General features: G+C 37.6%; 1 protein-coding gene and 1 long non-coding RNA gene across 2 annotated transcripts in view; one reads left to right on the forward strand and one right to left on the reverse strand.

The window, feature by feature from the left end:
- LOC121676489 overlaps nt 1-611 on the reverse strand; it is a 47,363-nt gene extending 46,752 nt beyond the window's left edge. The window contains exon 1 of the long non-coding RNA XR_006020488.1: nt 363-611. This is a non-coding gene — a long non-coding RNA (uncharacterized LOC121676489). The remainder of the gene's footprint in view (nt 1-362) is intronic.
- Nucleotides 31-19,351, forward strand: part of GABRA2 (gamma-aminobutyric acid type A receptor subunit alpha2) — a 64,643-nt gene continuing 45,322 nt past the window's right edge. The window contains exons 1-3 of the mRNA XM_042053052.1: nt 31-49; nt 658-743; nt 3,296-3,411. Coding sequence (XP_041908986.1) covers nt 676-743; nt 3,296-3,411 — 184 coding nt within the window. The 5' untranslated portion in view covers nt 31-49; nt 658-675. The remainder of the gene's footprint in view (nt 50-657; nt 744-3,295; nt 3,412-19,351) is intronic.

Genomic DNA, 19,351 nt, shown 5'->3' on the forward strand with positions numbered 1-19,351 from the left:
TCCCTCTTCTCCCCCTCCCTCCCCGCCCCGGCCGCCCGCCCGCTCCCAGGTAGGGTCCCCGGGGGTCCCCCGCGGGCGCGGGCAGCGCCTGCCCGTGTCGGGGGCTCTGCCGCGCTCCGCAACTTGTCGCCCTGCGGGGGCTGCCCCCCTCCGCCCCCTCCGGCGGCGGCCACCGGTGCTTTGCCGAGCAGCTGTCAAACGTGCTGGGCGCTCGGCGGCGACGGGGGGCGGCTCGCCCGCGGTCCCCGCACCGAGCCCCGGCGAATGGCATGACTCTGCCTCCCGCCCGCCCCCCCGCCCCCCGGCTGCGGTGTGCCGTAGTGAGGCGAGGGGTGGTTAAGCCCCCATCCTCCCATACATACGGTTTTTATTTTTTGTTCCTTTTCGTCTCGGGGCTTTCACATCACGGAACAGGAAAGCATCTGATGCGCCGGCTCACATGCCACTTCTGATCATACGTTGCCTCTTTGCACAGAGCAGGATCGTTGGGAAAGATGGAGATACAATAAGTTGCTAGTACTGAAAAGTGCTGCGGAAATCCAGTGGTTTCCTTTCTCCAGTGAAGTGACATATTTTTCCTCGGGTTAAGTTGAAAGCACTGCTTGGCGGAGACTGACTGTGGCTGAGAGTGGGTTTGTGTTTTTCTTACACCGTTAGGTTTTGCAAAGAGCACCGATGAAGAGGAAGCTGGCACTCTCCGAGATGCAGTTGGTTCTCGTTTTATTGGTGTGGCTACCAACAAGGTGAGAGGATATTTAGTTTTGTTGTTCACTGCAAACATGTATGTTACAATCTACTAAGGGTAAGCTTGTGTGAGTGGTTATAAAAGTACAGTATGTAGTAACGTAATAAAATACCTTTCTTAGCTGTTTGAATGCAGTATTACATAGTTTCTTGAGCAAATGCAGTAGAATGTAGTTTAGGGACCAAAAAAGCCTGGTCTCTTGTCCTTAAACGGTTTTTGAATTGATGCTTTATTTCACCATTAAAATAACAATTTCTTTAAATGCCTTATTGAATCCTAAATAATTATTGAGTTACTATATCACTGTGATTCTGTACCATACAAAATGGAGAGATAGATTATCATGAAGTCACGCTGCAAATCACAGTCTTTAAAATAATGCTCACATATTTAGTAATACGGGCATGCCTTTTTTTTTTCTTGTTTTTTTTTTTTTTGGTCAAACATAATAGAATTCAAAATGATGCTTAAGCTTTAAACCTCTAGGTGGAGATAGCATACAACTTCACAATCACATATAATAAAACAATAGCATCATTTATTAATCAACTTTTCTTATGTTGCTTAAAGTTCTCCATTTCTAAAGTGACAGTATAAGAGGAAGTAATTTTTATCACATTATACTTTTGTGTTGCACACAGTCCCGAAATATGTAATTAATCGTAGTTTGTAACTTTGATTTACTTGCTTTAGTTCTGGTTACAGTAGGTCTTGTCCTGATATAGTAAGAATTGTATGCTAAATAATGCAAGTTTCCTATGATTAAACAAGTCTCCAATATGTTTGTTTGTTTCCCAGTGATCAAAATATTTCCTGAAACTATGTTTTCTCTTTCACTTTATACCTAACTATGGTGCAGTATTAGTTGAGTCACAGTGGGCCAGATCCTGCAAACCCTACTCAAGTGAGTAATCTTACTGACGTCAAAGAGACTACATGCGTTATTAAGGACTTTATGCCCGAGTAAAGTTTGCGGGATTCGACCCTAATTTGATGTAATTGTATTGATCTAATTTTTTTTCAGTGGAATCTTGAATTCAAAAACTGCTGTATCTCAAAAAGAAGCTTAAAAATGGCAGAGATGTACACTACCATGAGTACAGTGATACATTTTACAAATCAAAAAGGAACCATGCAGTAATTGCAATTAATAAAAAACTGACACATGAGTAAAATCACACATGATGTTTTCATGGGTTCTTTATAAGTTATCTGATTTGGGTCGATTCTGTAGTTTATATGATGGAAAGCACAGACTGCAATGATTTACATTTAAATACTTCCTTCATGCTCTTGAACTGGGGACCAACAGACAACCTTGTCTTTAATAATTTTGTAGCTTGCTTTAGAGAAAAGATCACCCAAACATACTTTTGGTTTGGAAGAGGAGGAAAACATGCTTGCTGTTACGGCATTCAGAATGCCTTCATCCTGAAATGATTAATACTCAAACATTTAAGGTTAAAAATTTAGGTGGCTGAAAAAGGTATAAATGGTAATGTGTGTAGCATATGATGCTTTACTTCCTTGATACTAATATGCTGGTATTAAGTAGATAAGACTGATGAGCTCATGTACTTCACATGCATAATGCTTAAAATTGTTGGCACAGTAACATTTGCATGTGTAAGGCTTTCTGCATGTCAGGGTTTCCTTGGCACAAACCCTTTTGGTCTGGGTGCCCAGGTCCCGGAGGACTGTGGAGCACCCCAGCTGCCTGGACAGCAGGTTCATATTCGGCCCGTAGCATGTTCCACAGAGATTTGATCCATAAAGCCTGTAATGTCTCTTTCTTTATTGGGGAAGTTTGAAACAATCAGTGATCTCTAGATTCTTCTTGATATATCATTTATGATTCCTTTTTCCATCCAACTTTTATAAGGTTTGTCTGCATCTATTGGGAGATCAGACAGTGCTATTTATGACAAAATAACGTTTTAGAAAGATGAAGGCTGTCCACAGCTATCCTGCAGCTTGCTAGTCAGCACTGGTGTTCCCTCCCACCAACTGCTGGCGTCAGAGGACTCCCTGAGCATGATCGCTGGAGTTTTCCCTCATGTTAGTTCTTCTGGTCATGTACATTACATGACCATTGGGTGGAAGCAAATCCACAGGATTTATCCAGAGATAGAGTATAGCTAGGTGAGGACAGATAAGATAGAGCTGGAAGGAGATGGGTTTGTGCATGCGATCCCGGGCTATCAGTCTAGGAGTAACATGCCACCAAAGCCTGGGAAGCTCTTCCTGGGTTTTGCACCAGCACAGCCCCCAGTAACAGTGTTAGTGGAGCTTGAAGTAGCACTCACAGTAATGCAATGATGACTACAAGTAGAGGCTACTGGAAAATGACTGCCTGGGTATTTTAAATAGTATGTTGTTGACTCTTACATGTCTGAACTTGTTATATATAAATTGTGTATTTGTATACTGTTAAATACACCCTTCCTGTTAGAATGCAGCAAGTTAAAGGCCAGCCTGAAAAAAAAAATGCATGTTGAGTGTATGTTAAAGCATACTTAGCACCTTCTAAAATGTAAAATATCCATTTAGATCAGTGCTGGCTGACTCCCTGGAAGATGAAGCTAAGAATAACATCACCATCTTTACAAGAATTCTAGACAGACTTCTGGATGGTTATGATAATCGCCTCAGACCTGGATTAGGAGGTAATAAAACCAATTAAAGATTGATTTAAAAAATCAATTTGAATGTTCAGATTTTATGCAGTGATATTCTTCCTTCAGGATTTTTTTTCCCCTAACAACTGGTATGTATCTTGATAAATTATTTATAATTACATTCACCCAGATGAATCATTTGAAGTTGGAGAAAGATAACATCTATGAATGGAAAGAAGGCACTTTCACACATTTATCTTAAGTAAAAAGAAAAAATATCTGGTGTTTTAACATAGTAAAACAGAATTTGAACAAAAATAACATCTAAAGCTGTTATTCCAGTCAGGGAATTTTGGTTGAACAAGGAATGCAGGCTTAATTCCCTGCAATGCGATAGGTGTATGTTTTCAGAAATCTGCACAAGTGTTTTGTGTGATGTTTATAAATTCCACATTTTAGATTCATTCCTGGGCCCAGTAAATTCAGTGAAAATGTTGTATTTTGTCTTCTTTGAAATTAGGGTTTCACTGGTAGCATGCATTTTGTTTCTGGGCATCTTGCACTTATTTGGGCATTTGGAAAAAAAAATACAGGAAAAGAGAATATTGGAGGACAGAGGTCACTGCACTCTTGTGCCATGACTGTCAGTTATTTTTCAAAATGTCAGTTCACATTTTGATTTTAAAGCTGTATGTCATCTTATGTCAATATGTGTTATATAGGCAAGAAATTGAAATAATTTTTATAGTTTTGAAAATATTACTGTGTACAGAAAAATCTCTATGGCATGGGGAGGGGCTGAATATCTTAGTTTTGACAATATTTTATCTACTATTATTGTTTATCTGTATTTATACTGTCTAACATTGACATGTATGATTCAAATATACACTCCTACTGCTATTAATATTTTTATTTGTAACAGTTTTGGTAATTGTAATTTTCAACCTGGAGACTGTTTCAGCTTGGTGAAACTAATTCTAGTGCAAAATCCTTGGGACCCATTCCTGTTCCTGTTGATTTCAGGAAGGTCAGGCCCAAAGCTGATGCTACAACTTCCATGGAAATTACAATAACGATTACAATTAGAATGATCAAATTAGGAATTAGTTAAAGCTCAGAGGTTTTATCCCACAATATTCCATGCTGACCTGTGCCTCTGTTGCTGTTCTGGTCCTGGAGAACGGTGGCTTGCATCTGACACAGCAGAAAGTGGGAGCTGACGCTGACTGAAACAGCTTTCTCACTATACATTACTTTTAACCTAGGATGTCTTTTCATTTCCATTTCTGGCCTCTGTACAGAGGAGGCTTGTAAAATATTTTACATTCAGAGAATTTTTAATTTAGCTGACATATGAGCACTGTTGATGTGAGAATTTATATAGTGATGTTTTACATGGAGTTTTGATTTCTTTGCAAAATACTCAAATTTAAGAATTTAGGCATAGTATAAATATACAATGACTTGCACAAACATTTCATATCACCAAGCCCATGTTCAATTGGCAGGGCTTTTAAAATAATATATTTTATTAGAAAAATAATCAAATTTTTCTTGCTTACAATGAATGAGCCATTTAATGAGAGTAGTCTGCAGTTCCTTTACATCTCAAGTGTTTTTGTTAATATTGAAATTATATTGTTGAGAACATGAAGTAAAGAAAAAAATTGAATGGATTTTTCTTTTATATTTTTCATTAAATTTGCTTCAAAATAACCTCCCTCTTTTTCTTTATGAAGCCTCATAGGTAATTAAAACATACTCTGAGAGCAAAAAAATTAAAGAATTAACATCTGTTTGATATTGGTATATGTGGCAATCAACCCATGCAGAATATGTGTGAAATGAAACTGTGTCATGCATATTAAACCATGGTGATTCATGACACATTAATCTTAATCGTCAAGAATACTTCAGTTGTGGGTGGATGGATTCTTACAGTTTAAAAGAACACTTGTAAATGGCCATTGTGATAATTCACGACACAAAACATACCAAACAATGCTTTTGTACATAGTGCATAGTAATTATGTAGTTTCATATTTCTGGAATTTTCTAGCAGTTTATTCCTTTTTCTATATTGACCTGTAGTCTGAAAAGAGATGTAGAAATAACTAACATTTTTTTTAACACTATGTGCCTAGTAAGACCTGGGAATTTCTGAAAGTGTTTTTGTGAGAGATTACTGCATTCTGACCATGCCACACATCATTAATCTAAGATACTTAGTCTCAGTTATGTTTCACTTCCATTCATATGAATCTGAAATAACTCATTTTAAACCAGTAGAATGTTTACTTTGGCATAGCAGTTTGCATTATTGTGCACATATCACTACTATGACTGGGATCACAATCTGGCCTAACGTGCTACAACAGAAATAGTTCAGGGTCTGAGATGAATTCTTCTAAAGTCATCTGAAAGCAAGAGCTGTTCATCAGCCCACTTTCACTTCCTGTGAAAGACATTCTCAGAGATGTCTTACAGCAAGAATTTAGCTCATTGTAAAAAATGGCTCATTTAGTAATGAAAAGTTTTAGGTTAATACTGGCATTTTATCTAGTTATTGACCAACAAAAGGGAAGTGTATAGGCTTCTTGAAGGACTGTATATTAAATTCAGCTAAGTAAATGTCTGGTTGGGAGGTAGTTCTTGAATTCAGGGATAGATTTGTTATTCATTTTACTGGCAGACTTGGTGTGAGTACTGACAGTTTGTAACTTGATGCTTCACTGATGCACTTCAAAACTGAGTGCTATATTCTATAGACTGCTGAGGAAGGTTTAACTTTTACTGGTGATACACCTCTGTCAGATAAACAAGTTTTGGCTGTTGGCTATTGGCTGTCCTAGCAGCTGGGATCCTTGAATGATGTATGAACACTACAGTGATGCCATAACCTGCAAAATGGGTGTGGGCAGGGAGAAGACGACGCTGCACCGTCCCCTGAGGCCAGAGACATCTCATATGACTTAGATATATTCCCCAGCCTACTGTACTGATATGGATAGGCATGGGTTTATTCAAGGGGAGATAATTTTTTTCTCTGTACTCATTTTATGCTAAGCACAGGATTGCAGCTGGAACACTCTTGACTGCACTTTCAGCTCTGAAATGAACTATTTTACCCAAACATCCCATGCTATTTCTGTTTAGTCATCAAAATAAATTACAAGTTTGACTTCAAAACAAATTCCCTATGTCATTAGCATTAATTTGTATTAAATACAGCCGTGCAAATGGCAAGTCATACAGACCTTTATTGTTTTTGGCTTTCTACAAATCATGAAGGTATTTTTGTCTTTTTATTTGCTGTAATATTTGCAAGACATTAAGGTAGCACTTTTTCATAAATACTTTGCTTTTTATTAGCATGTAGAAAAGGAAATCCACAAAATAATGGGCACTAAAACTAAGCAAGGGACCAAAAAACTGGAAGTGATTGAATTACCTGTCTGCTCTCCTCTGCCCTTTGAACATGATCATGCTGGATAGTTCAGTATTCTGATTATCTCCATAAGCTTTTTAGGCTTCTTTCTCATATTTGAAATCGGTCTTTCCAACAGCTATAGAACTTTTGTCTTTTCTACTCTCTGAAATTTATAAAACATAATTGAATAGAAAACTTAAATATTGGAGAAAAAAAACCAAAAACAAAATCAAAGGGAAGTTACAAGGACAGAGGACTGGACTCCATAGCCTAAAGTTTCAAGTTCCATATTGACATTGAAAAGATCTATGGAAATGTGTACAAATTGAGGACCCTTCTGCAAACTCTGGTCAGTCTCACCAGCTTCAGGAATGGCATTCTTATTGTAACCAAAGAGGTGAATGCTGGTTGTTTAAAAAAAGAGGAAGATAAGTCAGTAGGCAGATGAAAATTAAATGCACTGTGATTCCATTTTGAAGGAACCATCTCTGCTTTCAAAGGTTCTGGTTGCTTTATGCAAGCATCTGCATTGCATTTCTCTTACAGACAGACCAAAACCTCTTTTTTCCCAACATTTTGTAAATCAATTGAACAGGACTGAAGAGAATGGAGGGGAATTCTTGCTGACTATTGCAAGTCAGAGAGATGGTCAGCCATGAGCACTTGCAGGTGTGATCTTTCATCTTTGGAGCACTGGATATATTATTGCATAGAATCAGTGTAATGGTGTAGAATATCAGACTTGGTGGTTAAAAGCTGTGCGATGTGCTCACCAATATGAGCACAAGGGAAATCCATTTTTTCACAGATTACCCTTGTCCCCTGCTCAGATCAGGAGAGCTATATGCATATGTGTGTGTGTGTGTTTATGAAATAGTTGGATGTTTTCAGTTGCCAGGAAACACGGCCATGATCATATGCTGATGATCTGGAATATGTTAAATTTAGGGCACTGTATTTATACATCTCTATGATTCAGAGTTTTTAATGAGCTTGAGAAGAGTTTGTAGCTGTAGCAGTCCCTAGCTGGGGGACCCTAGCTTGGCTAGTGCCCTAGCCAAACCTAGCAGTGTTTGTCAGCCCCAAACATGCTTAATGCAAATTCAGAGTATCATAAAAGAAGGTTCTTTGACTATTTTTTTCTGCAGAATACTACTGGAAAGCTTTCACTTCTGCTTTTAAAGGAAAAAAGTGCAGTTCCCCTGCTGAGTTCTGGTTGCTTCCCTAGCCTTTCTTTGCTCCAGTTTCATCTTTTGGAAATGGTGATATCTCTCTGCCAGTGCTGGTGCAGAGCTATTCAGAGCAGCACTTGCATCTTCTAAAAGCCCACTATCTTTGTAAATTCTGGGACACAAAGGAGTAAACTACTGTATGCTCCTTTTTTGGGCATACCTGGAAGGGCCACATGGAATCTGGCCATAATAGTGCTTTCAGAGGAGTCAGCAAGAAACTCAGGTTAATTATGTTAGAGCTGTGGATAATGTATATTGGCAAAAAGCATTCCTTGTAAAAAATGGAAAAGCAATAGAGAGGAGGATATGAAAATCTCATTAATAACTTATCCAGGGCATGCAGATGGTGCTTAAATCCAAGAACAGAACTAACTCAGTAGCTATAAGCATTCCAGGGAATGATTCATTAGGAAAGTGGAAGGATAAAAAACCCACAGAAACCTCTTTGATACTAAAGAAAAAACCAGAAAAATTGTGTAGTACAGGATAAGGACTGAGTAGCTGGCAGAGGTTGTTTGGTTATTTATTTATTTATCTATTTATTTATTGAAAGTCTGTGAATAAATCAACAGTGAAGGTGTAAAATTAAAATTAATGCTACAACTGTGCAGAGTACTACAACTGGGAAAAGTGTTGCACAATGTAAAGTGAAAAAAATCACAGAAACACAGGATAGGCTGAGTTGGAAGGGACCCACAAGGGTCCCAAGGAGCCCAACTCCTGGCCCTGCACAGCACCATCCCCAAGAGTCAAATGCTTTGCATCAGAAGAGTTAACAAAAATGTAGGTACTTTACAGTAGCGTTATATATGCCTATCGAGGAGCTAGTCTGGGAGGCTCTCCCAGTTCACGGAACATGTATATTCAGTACTTTTTTTTCCTCTCCTGGCAAAGCATCAGCGTTTGCTTCTAATGCTAGAATTACTGCTGACGACACGAAGGGTGAATTAGAGCTTTGCTTACTTTTTTCTCATCTACAAGGAAGATGTGAGAGCAGATGCTGCAGATTTCTGTGTAGCTCGTTGGTGCTCATTGTAAAGCAGACTGACGGGGTGGTTAAATTTTTCAGCCAGATTTGATGGACAAAGATATCAAAACCATCACCTTTTCTCTGTGATGCAATTATTCTGGGTTATTTAGGAAATGCTTGAGAAGCAGTGGTCTTGCTGATATCCAAGGTATTCTACTGTTGACTGCTTTGCATTAAGGCCTTTTATCATGTTACATAAATCTTGCAATGATTTTTTTTTCTATCTGAAATATACAACTACTTCTCATTCAGGCTGACTAGTTTAAATAGCTAAGTACCAAAGGAATGCAATATCGTAGTTCCAAAGTTTTCATTACCCTTGTGTAATGATACAATTTACATAATGCTACCTGAATTGGAAATAATTATTATTTAAATAATCTGACTCTGAAACATTTTCAGAAATATTTAAGTGCATTAGAAATTCATCCAGGATAACTCTGGGGATTTTAATGGATTTCATGGATTTTTAGCAGTGGATTTTAACCAAGAAAAAAGTGAATTTAAAATGTAGTAATCAATGTATATGTTGCTTACAATGAAAAATACTGTTAATCTATAGGAACAAAGAGATTTTGTAATACAGAAAAAATAGTATTATGGGTTATGCTAAAAGGTATACTTATAAAGAATGTCAGGGAAATCCTTTAATATTTGCTGCTACGATGCATCCATGGAGTACTCAGTTTTGTATATTCTTTTTATAGGAGACACACAGAAAATTACATTTCAAATATTTTTTTTAATAAGATATCCCCAAAAAAAAGTGCTGATTAAGAATGTAAGAAGGAAGCTATAGAGGTCTCATTCAGTTACATAATCACCTAAAGATGTAATGAACATTTTGGTGAAGAACTATTAAACCAGTTATAATAAAGCATTGATGGTCTTTGATATTTTGTGTTTAGCTGTATAGGATGCAGACAATATTTGGAATACACTGCCCTTCACAAAGGTGAAAAATGTACCTTAAGAATATGTGTTTGTACTGTGATATGGTTAGGCATCACTATTTTAGTGATGTCAATTTCTGTGTATGTGACAACAACCAATATTTAAGCAAATAGTCATGCATAACTCTCAAGACAATTCATTGGCAAGTTTTGACATTTTATTTTAAATGAAAACTAAAAACCTGGGATTAAATGGACATGGAGAACTCCTTCAGCTTCTTCGTGTATAAAAGGCTGGAGTTTTTTAACCTTTGTTCTTGAACTCTGTAATGGCAAATATACAATTAAGTACATTTTCTGTATTTTAGCACCCATAAAGAAAAAGCTGCCACAAGACATTAATTCTGCACAGCGCAACAGGCTTCTACTACATTCAAGGGCTGATTGTGGAAAAAACAGTGTAACAATATTGTCTTTCTTTATGAGACATAATCTAATAGGACCAAAAAAATGAAGAACAATTATTTTCTTCTCCTCCTTAGCTTTACTAGGCAAACTCATAACTATTAGGCCAATGATGGCAGTTTTCAACAGGTGCAGAGATAATGGCTGCTCAGAGTTGTGGTGGAGTTTCCACCTTTGTGGAAACCCTCACAGTTTGACAGAATATGACCTAGGCAACTTGATCTGTCTTCCGAGATTGCTCTGCTTTGGACCTTCCAGAGGTTCTTTTTAAACTCAGTTATTCTAAGATTTTTTTTACTGACGGCCAGCCGGACATTGAACTAATGGCTGCAGCTTTCCATCTTACTTGGGAAAGGTGAAAAAAATTAAATTTAGTGTGTTAGATCTTGAAGACATAGCTGAAGGAAAACATCTCTGTAAATGAAAGGTTTAAACTGCTTCTGAATTGCAGGATGCACAGTCTTCTATGACTCTTGGGCTTATTATTCGTAAACACTCCACTGATAAATATAAGATTTTGGGTGGACAGGAAGGATCTTCAAAAATGAAGAGGAAATATCCTTGTTTATGGTCTTTGCCACGTTTTTCCTATTATCACCTTAAGCTGAAGTCCTGAAAAGGGTTAAATATGTGAAAAGACAGTGTTTTAAATGACAGACGCTGTATTTAATTGATTCCTTCTCAGTTTGCTTTGGCAGTGTACAGGGAACTGAAATGCTGCACAGCACAGTGTATCCTAGAGATCAACTCCTCCTCAGAAAGCACCCAGGAACCTCTAATCACTACCTTCTGAAGTACCCTGAGACACCTTCCAGAGTTCCCCCTGTGTTTTTCTTCTGTTCTTATATAGCCTTTTTCTTTTCTAAACACCTATTTTGTCCATTCTTATGGAAAACTCCAGCTGTCTTTTTTGACCAAAATTTGATGAATTTATTTAATTCCACCTAAGTATGGTCTTACCCAAATCCAAGTGAGACATGCCATGTAGATGGCAGCTATCTACTTTTTTTTTGCAGCATGAAACCCAGCCTTGCCTTACCCTTCTCCCAGGTACAGCCACTAACATCCAGCTGCGTGAAAGATTTCTTCTCTAATGGAACTGGATGGAGGAGGTTGAAATGATGCAAAGGCAGACTCCTGGGTAGGTAGAAAGCAAAGGTTATCCTTTACCCACAGATTGCGTGGCCTTCCTTTTGTGCCAGAAGAGTTTTCTGGTGTTGTTGACTGGTCTGAGATAGATCTGTTGCTTCTGGCAGTACTCCTGACTACATATTCCTGTTTCTGTTTTCTATCAGTGCTACCATTTCATGACTGTCTTTAAGAATAACCTTTTCAATGCACAATCTAGTGCATCCAATTTTTAGAATTAATAGTGTGGAGAGAGAGAGGGGTATTTCATCAGAAAGGATCATGCAGAAGGACATTGTAATTGTCTGTATATTAAAACAGCACAAGGGGGTTTTTTTAACAGTATTTTGGTCTGTATTAATTGTCAGTATTAGTGGCTACAATTAATATCTAACAGTAGCTTCTAAAGACTCCAAATAACAAGTAAGAAAAAAAAGCTGTTTTTCAACAACCTAGCATTAGGGTTATACAAGCCAAGGTGAAAAACCACTATGAGCAAGAAACATGGGAAAGGGAAGGAGGGCAGAACAAAAGAGATGAAGAGTGAAGGAAGGAGATAAAATTGTCATACTAAACATTGAACACTTTTAAACAACTGCCAGGTTTAAATAGCTGTGTGCTGTTTTTTTCAAACATCCTTTGGAAACTTGAAAGTAGAATAGATAAGCAGTTTTATCATTATGGTATATGCATGCATTTAAATTTCTGATATTAGTGTTGTTCAACAATGAGTCATCTGTCTCAAGAAACAGCTATAGAGGATGTGTTGCTGTACTATTCACCAAACTGCTAAATTAAAGCATCAGCAGAAGATTTTGAATTAATACTGTCAAAAGTCTAATAAATTTTAAGAATCAAAGTCCTTTAATATGCCAAGATTAAACACATTTTTGTATCTGTTTTTTTCCATGTTAATGCTCTAATGAAATTAATCACAAGCTAAAGGAAATTTTGTTTACCATTGCCATTCTATTAGTAGTTTGCTTTATAGTGCAGAGTATTTCACCACAAGTTTGCAGAAATGTTGTGTAAATCAGAAAAGTATGATTCTGATAGCCTTCCAGAAGTGGTGTTGCTATTTGGGAACCATTTATGTGATTACTATGTAGCACATGGCTCCTGATTTACATTTCTTAATTCCTTGCCATATGTTGAGGGCTATTTAATAATTAGAGCATTTAACGTTGTGAAAGCAATGTAAATCAATTTCCCTCTTACCTGCTATTATTGTGCACATCAGAGGATATGAAACACTTTAGTGAAGTTGTGCAGCTGCAGAGATTGGATCTAGTCTGAACAAATTGCATTAACTTTTAATGTGTATACATACATACTTGGTCCTCCCCAAGCATTTTTTTGCTGTTGTTGAACCAGTAGAGATCACATGTCCTTATCTGCAATTTGTTTGGGAAAACCTGGGTGTCCCATGTTCCATCTGCTTAATCTGTGTTTTTTTGCAGACTGTAAATGAAGTATTTTATGATCTTGTAGTGTTATGACTGATAGAGTTGATTGAAGTGCAAATTCAGTGCCACGCACCACTGACCTTCACATATGGTTCAATAGAAATCAGTTAAAAACTGGTGTGTGCTGTAAAATGACATGATTGTTTTATAGACTACTTGCATTTATGGTCTTGGATGGGAAAGTACTTTCCTGGAGTTACCTATCTTCATTTAGCACCTTCTTCTGCTTTAATTAAAAAAATTGCATACTCTCCACCCCTTAAATACCTAGATGGCATGAAAGCAATGTATCTTCTGACTGAGTGATTGCCCTGAATGTTGTTAGTTCTTTTTGTTGGTCTCAGTTGCTTGCTGCTGATTCTCTCACTCAAGAGAGGTAATGGTCTTCCAACACATTCCTTCCTTTTTCTTTCTTGTATCCATTCTCAGTTGTTCTAAGACAATAGGTTCCTCAGACCGCTTCTATCAGGAAATTGGGAGTTATTAGAACTTGTTCTTGTTGCCATTCTTTCAAGTATGTAAGCCTCTCAGCACAACATCAGACAGCAGAAAAAGAGTGGAGCAGGTAAGAAAGTCTGTGTTTAAATTCAAGAGTTTAGAGGTGGGTTGAAGGAACTAATACACCAGCATAATGTTCTAGGTATTTCCTTCTGAGTGACAATCTAAAGGCTACTGTAGATGCCTTTTTATTCTCATTATTTGAAATAATAATTTAAAGGCTCACTGAATGAGAAGCAGTTGAAGAGAGAGTTGTATTGTGGTGTATATAAGTGAGAAAACCAAATGTTTTAGGTGTAGATGCAGTGCTGTGTTTGTATAACCCCTCTGCCATCCTGAAGGCATTCCATAGCATTTCATGGACTTGTTCATGTCAGTAGTTTCAACTGAGCTTCTAACAGTGAACTTCTTTTTAACAGATCTTTAAATGTGATTTGGTACTGCATTGTCTCATGCAGTTTCTGAAGAAAAGGGAAGAGACTTCCACCTGGGAAAATAAATAAATAAATAAATAAATAAAGATGAGAAGGGAGAAATATAAATGCCTGTTTTTTGAGATAAGGAAATGGTCACATTTTTAATAATCCCTTTCCATCTCCTGGGTGCTAAAACCTGTCAGAGAATTCCTTATGTTTTACTAGACATTTTGTCTTTAATGACCATTAAAAAAAAAAAAAAAAGAAGAGATAATCTGGTTTGCTACTGCATAATATGCTGTTTTTAAAATAACCAATTGTTTTAAAATAATATCTGTGGAGATGTTGTCCGCATTTTCACAAAGCCGTAGTTTCTGCTTAGGAGAATATTTACTTTAAGAAACTGGATTCTAATTAAACTCATACCAGGCATTGTTTCAAATTGAAAGAAGAGACCCTGTTTTTAAATTTATTCCTGTAAAAAGTCCAATCTGTTAATATTAAAAGCAGATTCCAGTCCCAAATATAAAGTCTTTCCACATATAGAAGAAGCCTGGTAGATTCTGAAAGTCCCATGGACAGCCAGAGGCAAATTCTCTTGTCACAGGCAAAAATAAAAGACAGATTTGAGGCTGCTTAATCCGAGCTCTGGGAGTATGCTGGGACTATGTTTTAGAGGAGAGCTGGGAAACACTGTTATCTGCAAAGTAGCTTGGAGACATTCAAGTGACTCAGCTGTGGGATTTTTTTAGTGCTACAGTACACTTCTTGTAGACACTGCACAGCCTTAGAGGAAGACCTTTTCTGGTATTAACTGGATAACAGAAGAGTAACTGACAACTCTGTAACGTGTTAAAATGAGACTCAAAAATGTCTCCATTGCTGTCCATTTCAGTATTTTTTGCTTATTTGGAGGATGCTTGTTTAATTGAAATGATTCTCTGTTGGATCAAGCCATGAACTCGTTTGTCAGGTCTCCTGTTTAGCAAGAAGCTTATTACCCAAGACCATCCCAAGAGTTATCCTGCCAAGCAAAAAATGCTAAGAATAAAAAATAAAAGCTTGGCAACCGGTCTGATTTGTGCTGTGTCTTGAAACGTAATTTCTATTATTTCTATATAATTCTCTTCTATTCTTCCCTCTCTATTCCTTCTTTCCCTGCATTTTAGCAACTGTAGGGCTCAGGAACGTGTAAGGAAAGTGTGTGTCTACATGTTCTTAAGCACACTACGTATTTAGGGTGTTAACATGCACACAGCCTCTGTGATTTTAGTAATTCCATGCTAGCTTTTTTGAGAATATAGAGTAGTCTGAATAAATATTAATTTCCTGTACTTCATAGTTATTTTACCTGGCTTAAAATAGGAACTGCTGCCTGGTTGATAGAAGGACTAAAATGCTGTCTAATTTTTGGGTTTTTTTTGATAGTGTGTCACAGTCTTCTGAAATGCTATTATAGAATTTCATACAGCATTACCTATTAAAAATATATTTGAGGACCCTGCTGCAAAAAAAAATGCATTAAAAGTACCCACTAATATGCAACTCTATTAAATAAAGGCACTACCTCTTTCTGCCGTTGGTTCCTGTCATGCTTGAATGCAAAGTACAAGGCTAGCAAAAGATAAAAGAACTGCAGCTCCATTTTTAATGACTGTACAATCCAGGACTGTAGTATCCAGGCACTAAGAACAGACAGTAAAATTAATCTCATGTCTGTTGATGTCTAGACGACCTCCATCAGCCTTTGGGACTTTGGAATATGTGAGTTTCATGCTTTGTTCTGATAGCAGCAAGCCTTGGGAAGATGCCAGCTTCTGGTGACATGAGTGCTTGCCACAGAACAAGCAAGACAGTCCTTCCCAGAGCTTCGTCACAGTTTCTGTCAGCTCTAGGATGACAACTTTTTTGCCATGGCTGACCACAGAGACAGACACACTCCAAAGGCTTCTGCTGAAGCTGATAATCATTAGGGGAAGACTTTTTCACTGACTTCGGTGGGCTCTGGCATGCTCTTCGTTAAATAATTAACGAGGCTAATAAGCACTGTGACAGTGTCTGTTTTCAATTAGACAAAGTAGTGTGTAGCCAAAGAATGAAATGTTCTGTGTGTATCTATGTATTATCACAGTTTCTTGGCCATCCCACTGGATTCTGTGGCCATTTCACAGGTGCGTGATGAAGAAGGACTTTGACTTCGAATGTTCTTCCAGGAAATGATGAGAATTTGTGTTTTTCTAATGTTTAGAATGTGGGAAGGTCCTGAAGGACAGCCTCCTTTCATAACCTGTACTTTCACTGGCAAGTTGACATGTTACATATTTAATATATATGAACCAAAGTGCCTTCTGAAATCTAACTTGGATAAAATCTAGGATGAGTGATCTTGGTTAGAAAAGCAGCTGGGCCTGTGTAAGAGATGTGCAAGCAAATAAGCTAGCAACAAAAATCAAGTGAGTCAATAGCTACTATACAACAAAAGCATTGCTTAGGAAGCCCAGATTTGGCTGTGTTATGACTGCAAAGAGAAACTGGAAGCTGCTCTTTTTAAAAATGATACTGCTGTTAAGGGTAGATGTGGTTTGAAATACAGGAGGGACTGTCAGAGTGAGTGTATCAAATGGGATGATTTATAAGTGACTTGGAATGAAGCACAGAGATTAAACCTGAAATTAGCCTAGAAGTGTAATGCAGCAGAGTTTGCCAAGGTGTTCCATGACTTTAAGTACTGAGGTCATAAAATTCAAACATTTAAAAAAGGGAAAAGAGATAAAAACTTCTAAGTTTCTACAATCTGAAATAAATTGGGGAGTTTTTCTGCCTTACCTAGATGTTATGGTTTTTTTTCCTAATAGCACAAACCTCTAAGCAGAGTAGACAGAAATATGGTCTCATGCGAATAATAACTTTGCCCTCCCTACTTGTGTGATGAGACCGATTCAGGTCAGTTCAAATAATTACTGCTTTACTTTATCAAAGTCTGCTCCCTTCCAGACTTCCAGACTTGTTTGAGTGCTCTTTTTGTCTTCTTCTGTCTCATTCTTTAGAGAGTGTTGGGGCGGTCTGTTCATTTTAGCTCTGTCATGCTCATCCAGTTGATCTGAACAATGCAGTAGTCATATTTGTTACTTGGCCTGGTATTTATAAACACTCTCTCTGCATCCTGATGGAAGCTGTAGGGTCTAAAGGACAAGGTTTAGTGCTGATGTTTTATTTTTTGTTTGAGTAACGTGTAGTTTTGGTTTGCTGCCAAATATGTTGTGTGTTAGCTTTTACCTTTAACCTTTTAAGTAACCCATTTCAGGAAGATCAAGTTTCTTCCAGCCAAACTCAACTATGTTTTCAATTTCACATTTCCATTGAATATTTTGTGCAACTTTAACTAAAAATTACTCACATTGGTAGTTTATTTTAGAGCTGAATACTTTAAAATTATTTTTCTTCTTTTTTTTTTTTAATGGTATGTGAGGATGTAATGAAAAGGGAAGAAATGGAGATTTGGCAGATTTCATGGCAGTCTTATGGGAACAAGTTTCATATTGCCCATGAGTTTAGACTGTCCTTCCCAATGATCTGATTTATTTCTTTGCAACATTTTCTCTCCTTTTAATTGTACCATAGTCTACACTACTGTTCATAATTACCCAGTCATCGCAAGTATTTATACAACCAAAGCATCCATATTGTATTAATATCTTTACAATGAACCTGTAAATTGGAGGACTGCTCTGTTTAAATGATAAGGAAAAAAATCCAAAAAGCTGTCTAGATAGTTAATTGCTTTCTTAATCGCTTGGCAGTCAATACCTCTGAGATTGTCAAAATATTGCCGGAGGTGACAAAAGCCTATGAAGTCCAACAGTAATGAGTGAGAGTGTCTAAATACGGTCTTTTCCCAGTGCAAAGAACCAATTAAGCTATGCACTTTTGGGTTGCTTTGAAATCTCTCTCATGTTGAAGTACTGGCATTATTCAGGCTAGACACTGGTTGATTGATTGGCCCAATGTGATATGAGCTGCACCAGTCAGTACAATAACCTTCTCATCAGAGATAAAGTACATTCTACCTTAAATGTCTTAGTTATTCCCTATCTGATTTGGAAAGGAATCTGAATTCATGTTTCTCACTTTCCAAACCTTTTATGTAGAGACAGGGCTTTTGTTCATTCTGAGAAAATGGCTTCTTCCACTGGAGATGTTTTACTTATTTATTTGTATAAAATAGCTGCATATGTGTCAGAATATGGACTGAGATCTCTTTTTCCCACTGGCCTCTAGAGGCATTCATGGTCTTTGGCCAGTTGGCCCCCCAGACTGAGGGCTTAGGTTTGTCCGTTCCCACGTCTTCTGGACCCCACATACAGTGGAATTCATTGCTTCAAACGGGTGGGCATCCTGTGTGGAACATGGGTAAAGCTGAGCGTGTTGGCACAGCTCAGAAATGGTGTGGGCATAGCCTTAACTGTCTACAAATGTGGTTCGTAAAGTGGATAAACTGAGTAGGAATCTGTCAAGCTAAGTAATTAAAAATGCTGAAGAGAGGCATGCAGCTGAAGCCTTTTTCTTACCAACACATGTGAAACAACCAAGTTTGTGTTTGAAAACATTACCAGTCTCCTCTTCATCTATTCAGAGGGATGTTCCCCCTCTGGAGCCCATGCCATTCCTCCTTTCCTGCAAAGGGCTATAGGGAAAGCTGGTATCGGGTTTAATGGAAACTTTTAAAATAGAGAGCAGCTCTTGTCAAGTGCATGCTCTAATTTAGAGCAGAGACATGAACTCAGTTATTGTGTGTCAGGTTCTGTCTTGACCACAAAGGTGAATTTTCTGAGGTAGAGCATGCTTCCTCAGTCTTTGGAAGGAGTTCTGTTTTGTGTAAATAATTAGATGTTGAGCAGAGGCTTCAGTTTATGTCTTCTCTATCCCACGAGTGCTGCTAGGCTGTGGAATCAGTCTCTTGCTTGTTTTCTTGCTTTCTCTCTCAAAATCTTTCTGGCTCAGTAAATTTGTAATTATTTATAGTTTGAGGAACTCGTTGGGACTTGGTTGAGAGCCAGTTCTTTAGGCTGCTTGGCAGCACTGGGTTATTTTTGCCTTAAGGTAGAAATATAAGCAGCCAGGGAATTTTAGGTACTGACAATGTTAGACAGCAATTTAGGAATAAAGGGGATTCAGACAAATGTAAGTGCAAAATTTAGTCATTATGATCTGGACCACAGAGACATTCAGATTAACTTTTATTGATTTAAATGGAAACTTGGAGCTTAAATAACTTTGTGGAGCTTGTCCAATATACTTTAAGAGATAATTGGGCGCCAAAATCAGTCTTTTAGCTCTATCCTTGAGTGACTGTCTCAAATTTGTGGAGAAAGCATATAATAAAAACTGTGCCTCAGATGTCACTTGTATCCAAGGTTCTTCATTCAA

This window comes from Corvus kubaryi, unplaced genomic scaffold (assembly GCF_017639235.1).
Source record: "Corvus kubaryi isolate FWS band 111438036 unplaced genomic scaffold, C.kubaryi_AGA036_p1.0 split1-131, whole genome shotgun sequence".
Lineage (NCBI taxonomy): Eukaryota > Metazoa > Chordata > Aves > Passeriformes > Corvidae > Corvus > Corvus kubaryi.